This window comes from Sinocyclocheilus anshuiensis, unplaced genomic scaffold, assembly GCF_001515605.1.
Source record: "Sinocyclocheilus anshuiensis isolate Anshui unplaced genomic scaffold, SAMN03320099.WGS_v1.1 scaffold1762, whole genome shotgun sequence".
NCBI lineage: Eukaryota > Metazoa > Chordata > Actinopteri > Cypriniformes > Cyprinidae > Sinocyclocheilus > Sinocyclocheilus anshuiensis.
In genome coordinates, this window is record NW_015547656.1 from 66,140 (window position 1) to 74,302 (window position 8,163).

General features: G+C 27.6%; 1 protein-coding gene across 2 annotated transcripts in view; it reads left to right on the top strand.

Annotated features, from left to right (window-relative positions):
• The window catches only part of syde2 (synapse defective 1, Rho GTPase, homolog 2 (C. elegans)), a 42,288-nt gene that overhangs the window by 9,924 nt on the left and 24,201 nt on the right, over positions 1-8,163 (top strand). For both annotated transcript variants that reach the window (XM_016504398.1, XM_016504399.1), the window contains exons 2-3: positions 1,856-2,074; positions 3,341-3,511. In XM_016504398.1, the coding sequence (XP_016359884.1) occupies positions 1,856-2,074; positions 3,341-3,511 (390 nt within the window). The remainder of the gene's footprint in view (positions 1-1,855; positions 2,075-3,340; positions 3,512-8,163) is intronic.

Here is an 8,163-nt window from a genome sequence, read left to right on the forward strand (position 1 = left end):
CAGCAGGGAGATGGTGCTGTCACAGGTGCGTGGTGGAAAACTACATCTGAAATGTAATTTCAGATGTAGTTTTTGCAGATTGTGGTTTTTACTAAGACGGACGTCTGTTGTCTGAATGTAGAAGCTGAAATCCCCCTGCAATAAACACTACTGTATATACTGTACATTAGCATGCATTTAGTCCATGCTAATGTACTCCTAAATGTTGATCAAATTCATTTTTAGCAGATACAGGTGTTTCAAATTTACACTCAGAGTCATAATGAGTTTTCGTCCACTGTAATATTTTGACGAAAGATGTATTTTCAGTGTTTTATTTGGCTTAATGATGCACACTAAGGTACACCTCATATCTGCGTGAACTTTGCATTTGGCCTATTTTTGAACATTCTGTCAAATTAAATGTCTACAGTTCATTAAATAGGAAAATAACTGGTAAACAGTGTTATTTTAGTGTAATTTATATACTATTCTTTTGAATTAGCTATTATTTTTGTATTTTACATTTTTATTTTAGTTTACTTTTTAGCAATTTTGTTATGGTTTTGTCATTTTTATTAGTTTTTTTTTTTATATTTCTAGATAGTTTTTAATTTATTTTTATTTCACTTCGTACTTTTAGTACTTAAACTTGCTTCCATTAGTTGCCAAGGCAACATTTTTCATTTTCATTTATATACTATTATAGTTTTAGTAGATTTTTACAAAGCTTTTATTTTTATATTTTCAGTGTTCATATTCATTTTAGTTTATTTGTTTGAGAAATTCTATCTGCTTTTGCCATTTTTATTTGTTTTTTATTCAATATTTCTAGATATTTTTTTTTAGTTTTCCTTCCAGTTTTTTAGTACATCAACTAACACTTTAACACTTGAAAAAATGTCAGATTTTTGTTTATTTTCTGATAGTTTTCATTGATATTTTGAATTTTTATATTTTTAGTTTTAATTTTCTTTAATTAATTAAATTTTTCTTTTAGTAATTTTCTTATGTGCTTTTGTTATGATTTCTTATGTGATTTTTATTAGGTTTTTTTTATATATATTTCTAAATAGTTTCCATTTGTTTTTCAGTTAGTAATTTTAGTACTTCAACTTGCACTTACTTATGTTAGCTGCCAAGGCAACATTTCTAATTTTCATTTAAGTACTGCTATAGTTTTTATTGATATTTTGAATTAGCTTTTATTTTTATATTTTCTGTTTAATTTTTTTTTTAAATGTATTTTTGGCATTTTTATTAGCTGTTTTCTAAATCGTTTTTAATATTATTTTTATGTCAGTTGGTAATTTTAGTACTTCAAATATTATACATATACATATTTTTTTTTTTTAGAATTTTTATATTTTCGATTTTCATTGTAGTTTTTTTTTGTAATTGTAATATGTGAATTTATTTGTTGTTTTATATTTCTAAATGGCTTTAATTTATTTTTAATTCAGTTTTATTTCAGTTAGTAATTTCAGTTAATGTATTTCAGTTAGTTGCCAAGACAACATTTCAAATAATATGTCTAATATTTTAAATATTTCAAAATGTAGAAAAATTTAAGTTTTTAATAGTTTAGTTTTAGTTAACGATAACATCACCGCTTGTGAATATCAGAAAGCAGTGCAGAGACTGTGAATGTCCAGCGGTTTCATGATGAAAGATACTGTCAGAGTCCCGTTTGCTGAAGGTTTGAGATGTTTACAAACCCAAAAACATGCTTTACATTTTAGGTTTGATTTTTGGACTTGTGTTTGATCTAACCGGATGTACAGTACATGCATGTTTTGTGCTAATGACAGCAGATGAGCTGGATTAGCTGTGTTAGGTTTGTTTTGTGACGGCCTTCGTTCGTTTGTGTTCGTAGCACCGGTGGAGTCCGTCTCCGGCCCCTCTGTATGTCAGCGAGACTCCAGCGCACGTCAGGCCCCGTTCAACCACATCACCGTCTCCAAAAAGCGCCAGTGGCTCCAGCAGAGCTGCACTCGGCCCGAGGACGTCACAGCGCCCCCTGCAGCCGAGGAGGAGCGCACACAGCCACAAACACACCCTCCATCGGCCGCTAACTCACGTCTAACAGGCAAAGGTGTGTACAATTAAGCTTATGAGGTCTTGTTCTCATAGCAAATGTTTTCCAGAGTTTTTGTCCACTGGAAGTTGATCAAGAAATTAATTAATAATCAACACTTTATATCGGCTCGAACTGTACATCTGTCCCTTTTTTCTTTTGTGTCAAATTAAATATGAATACTCCTCGTATGTGTAAACATGCCTGGCAATAAAGCTCTTTCTGATTCTGATTCTGATAATCACCAAAAATGTAACTAAAATTAAAATGAAAACTAAAACTGAAATGCATTTTTTTCTCTAGTATGTCACTGTTCTGAAATGTAACATTTTTAGAAATGTTCATTAAAACCGAAAGTAATAAAAATGACAAACGCACGTAATAAACTAAAATATTTTTAATTTTAGTAATTTTATGTGCTTTTGTTAATTTTTATTCATTTTAATTTTTAGTTTTTTTTTTTTCATTTTTCAAGTGCTTTAGGAATTTAGTACAAGACAACATTTCTAATTTTCGCTTACTTTACGTTTTATGTCTAGTGTTTTTATTATTTTACTTTATTTCGGTTTTATTTCAATTAACAAAAATGTGTTTTTGATAGTTTTAGTTAACGATAGCAACACTGGTTGTAAATATAAGAACAAAATTACAAAAATTACAAAAAAGTAACTAAAATTAAAATGAAAACTAAAACTGAAAAATACATAAAGTAAAAGAAATATTATATATGACTTCACTTCATTAAGCTACAGTTCGTTAAATAGAAAAATAATTATTTATATACTATTATTTTACATTAGCTTTTATTTTTGTATTTTCACTTTTCAGTTTTTTTTTTCATTTTAGGTTGTTTTGTTTTGTAATCGTGTTATTTTGTCTTTTTTTAGTTTTTGTATTTTTGTATTTCTAAATAATATCATTTATTTAATTTATTTTTATTTCAGTTTTAGTTTTATTTCAGTTCAAGTGCTTTTGTCATTTTATTCGTTTTTTATATTTCTAAATAGTAAATTTTTTTAATTTATTTTAATTTCAGATTTTGTTTTCAACATTTCAAATTTTCATTTACTTTTAATATTTTAAATTTATAATTAATAACATTTTATATTTTAATTTTAATGTTATATTTATACTAATATTTAGATTTTATTTCAGCTTTATTTAATTGAACACAAAATGTTTTTAATAGTTTTATTTGATAACAACACTGCTTGTAAATCTAAGAATACAGTGCAGATACTGTAAATGTCCAGTGGTTTGATGGCGTTTCATTCACGTCTACAGAAGCGCCGGACCCAGCCGAGGACAACGCCGACGCCGACGAGGGAGAGATCTGGTACAACCCCATCCCAGAGGATGAAGAGGGCGATCTGCCGAACTGTGTTCCCGCCGTCAGAATCCAGACGGGACGAGCGAGAGACGAAACACAGACGCAGGAGGAGAGCAGAGCCACAGGTGCAGCCACTTTTCATGTGGTTTTAATGAGCTTTCATTCAGGAATTGGTTGTAAATCGGACAAATAATTAAATAGAAATGACAAGTAACACATTGAATTAAATGTATCATTTTGAAGTCGGAAGACTGGAATGTTATTGTTTTGTAAAACATGCTGAAAAAAACAACATTTTTTACAATGAGTGTTTTTTGTAAGGCTGCACAGTTTGGCCCACAAATCTGTGATTATGTATCAAAAAGACTATATAATAATAATCAATTATTATTATTTTATCATATTACTAAAATGAGAAATATTGCTATAGCTATATTTCTCTGTAAAATAATGTGAAGAAAATAATAATAATGATTAAAAATAAAAAATAATATTTATTATTATTATTATTATTATTGAATTATATTACTAAAATGAGAAATATTACTATGATATTTACTAAAATTATACTGTAATAGACTATAAAATAATTAAAAAAATAAAAATAATAATAATAAATTAATATTATTTTATGATATTACTAAAATGAGAAATATTATTTTAGCTATATTTCTCTGTCAAATAATGTGAAGAAATTTTTGTATTTCTAAATAATATCATTTATTTAATTTATTTTTATTTCAGTTTTAGTTTTATTTCAGTTCAAGTGCTTTTGTCATTTTATTCGTTTTTTATATTTCTAAATAGTAAATTTTTTTAATTTATTTTAATTTCAGATTTTGTTTTCAACATTTCAAATTTTCATTTACTTTTAATATTTTAAATTTATAATTAATAACATTTTATATTTTAATTTTAATGTTATATTTATACTAATATTTAGATTTTATTTCAGCTTTATTTAATTGAACACAAAATGTTTTTAATAGTTTTATTTGATAACAACACTGCTTGTAAATCTAAGAATACAGTGCAGATACTGTAAATGTCCAGTGGTTTGATGGCGTTTCATTCACGTCTACAGAAGCGCCGGACCCAGCCGAGGACAACGCCGACGCCGACGAGGGAGAGATCTGGTACAACCCCATCCCAGAGGATGAAGAGGGCGATCTGCCGAACTGTGTTCCCGCCGTCAGAATCCAGACGGGACGAGCGAGAGACGAAACACAGACGCAGGAGGAGAGCAGAGCCACAGGTGCAGCCACTTTTCATGTGGTTTTAATGAGCTTTCATTCAGGAATTGGTTGTAAATCGGACAAATAATTAAATAGAAATGACAAGTAACACATTGAATTAAATGTATCATTTTGAAGTCGGAAGACTGGAATGTTATTGTTTTGTAAAACATGCTGAAAAAAACAACATTTTTTACAATGAGTGTTTTTTGTAAGGCTGCACAGTTTGGCCCACAAATCTGTGATTATGTATCAAAAAGACTATATAATAATAATCAATTATTATTATTTTATCATATTACTAAAATGAGAAATATTGCTATAGCTATATTTCTCTGTAAAATAATGTGAAGAAAATAATAATAATGATTAAAAATAAAAAATAATATTTATTATTATTATTATTATTATTGAATTATATTACTAAAATGAGAAATATTACTATGATATTTACTAAAATTATACTGTAATAGACTATAAAATAATTAAAAAAATAAAAATAATAATAATAAATTAATATTATTTTATGATATTACTAAAATGAGAAATATTATTTTAGCTATATTTTTCTGTAAAATAATGTGAAGAAAATAATAATAATGATAAAAATAAAAATTAATAATACTATTATTATTATTATTATTATTATTATTATTATTGTAAAATAAATATAAAACAAAAATAAATATTTTGTACAGTCTTTGCTTGTTTGTAAGTCTGCACAGTTTGACCCCAAAATATGTGATTATATATTTTAAAAAGACTATATAATAATAATAATAATAATAATAATAATAATAATAATAATGAATGGATGTTACCAAAATGAAAAGTATTACTAGCTATATTTCTCTGTAAAATAATGTAAAGAAAATAATAATAAATAATATTATTATTATTGAATTACATTACTAAAATGAGAAATATTACTATATTTACTATAATATGACTGTAATATTTGACTAATTTGAGTAAAATAATAAAAAATAATAATAATTCTTATTTCATTTTAAACATAAGCATTTATTATTAAATGTGAAATTTTGAAGCAGAAAGACAGAAAGAGTATTTTCTTGTAAAAATGTACTCCAAAAAAATAAATAAAAATTAAAACGTTAAAAAATAAACATTTTGTACAGTTTTTGCTTGTTTGTAAGTCTGCACAGTTTGGCCCCCAAATATGTGATTATATATAAAAAAACGCTATAATAATGATAATATTAGTAATAATAATTAATGTTATTTTATGTTTGTTACAAAAAATATGAAACAATATGAGACGTGAAGAATTTTTTTTTAAATATTTGATTTTAAATATTATTTTACAGAGCAACAGTAAAATTGCAATTTAATGTCCATGGTATTAATTTCCTAATTTTCAAAGGTTAAACCGCTTTTATTTAGCTGGAAAACCACAGGCAGCCCTTAAAGCTTAATAAAAGGTTTATAAGCACTTCTTATTACAAGTTTGTGAAGATGTTTGGCGCATGTTGTGTTTTCAGATGCAGGTTATGAGCCTCCCAAACTCAGAAACAGAGATGAGTTCACATGAAGCAGCATTTACTGTGAACAAAGATACTGAAAACACCGGATCATGAGCTGCTCGCGTGTAAATGAACACAGTGCCGCGCTTCACTCTTAAAGGTCCCATGGCATGAAAATGTCACTTTATGAGGTTTTTTAACATTAATATGAGTTCCCCTAGCCTGCCTATGGTCCCCCAGTGGCTAGAAATGGCGATAGGTGTAAATATTTAGATTTTTCTGCACCCTCAGATTCCAGATTTACAAATATTGTCCTATCCTAACAAACCATACATAAATGCAAAGCTTATTTATTCAGCTTTCAGATGATGCATAAATCTCAATTTTGAAAAATGGACCCTTATGACTGGTTTTGTGCTCCAGGGTCACATATCATCTCTGGCTCTCAGGACTCTTGCAGCTCTATGTTTAGCGTCGTATGAATGTGTGGCATTATTCACTAATGCAGTCATGTCTATTAAAGACTCCTGTCAGCGAACTAGTGAAGCTGTCAGCATAACGCTTCCCTTGAGCTGAAATACTAGCTACAAACACATCTTTGAGTTAATGTCTGTTAGCATCGGCTCTGTTTGTTTGACCAGCGCTCGTGTGATGTGGTCACATTCATTAAGCTGATCATGTTAAACCTGTAATTAACGTCAGGTTGGATCTGAGAGGGCGAATTTCTGCTCTGTTATATGAAGTGACTTTTTGTCTGTTAGATTTTGTGACGTATTTGAGCTTTTTGAGTGTAAAAATCAACCTGCTGCTTAATCTCACGTTAGTGCTTTAATGTGTTTTAAAAATAGCTTTTTTAAATTGCATTTCACTTGCAAACAGTAGTACAGAAAAATGTTGTCGCATGCAGGGTTATTAATGTTAACTAAAACTAAAAATAATAAAACATTTTGCAAATTGAAATAAATCTTAAATAAAGTTTAGTTTAAGTTGAAGTACTAAAATGTATTATAAAATAAATAAAAGCTAAAATTAGAGCAGAAATAAACCTAAATAGTGATATAAACTAGTAAAATAAACAAAAACAAATAAAACTGATAACAGCACAAAACTGAAAGTATAAAATTAAAAGCTAGTTAAAAAGATGGATAAAAACTATAATAAATCATTTTAAAAAAATTGCGCATTTAAAAATAAAGTTACAATAAAATATAAATAGTAGATGAAAAACAAACTTATTACTGTTAGTTGTCAAGGCAACGTTTCTATTTTTTTATTTTATTTATATTTATGAAAATTACTAACTGGGAATAAAATAAAATGAAATACTAAATGGAACTAAAACTAAAACTGTAATAAAAATAAATTAAACCTTAATAGTATTATTTAAAATAAAATAAAAAATAACTAATAAAAATGACAAAAGCACAAATCAAGATAAACTCAAATTAAAATAAAAAAAACGAAATATATTTCTATAATATACATTTAAGTAGTATTTAAAATGAACAAACTAATAAAAATGACAAAAGCACATTAAAAGGTACTAAAAAAAATAAGTAAAATTATAAAATAAAAAAATATTTATTCAAAATATGCATAAAAACTATAATAGTATATGAATAATATTAAAATAACACTGGTCACATGATATGTGAAATCAAGAGCACTGCATTGTGTGGTTTGTTGTATAATGTACACTTTAGCAAATGTAGTAGCTCATGCAGGTATTCGATGCATACTGTGGAAATAGCACAGGTAGTATGTTGGTGTGCTATTTTGATTTCTGAACACAGTCCAGGTCTGGATCTGTCCCGGAACATAAAGTCCACTTTTTAGATAAAATCTATGTTTTCTTGGTCAAATATCTTGTTTCACTTGAAGCTGTTACTTTACAAAAGCGAAATGGTTGTTTTATGTCTTTTAAAGGTCATTTTGTGACTCTTCAGTGTTGATGTGAAGTTCTTCAGTGCACTGGTTGAGCTTCTGCCACGTTTGTGTGAGAAGCGTGCTCGTGTGTGCGTGCAATTGAGTGTGTGTGTGAGTGTGTGTGTGTGTGTG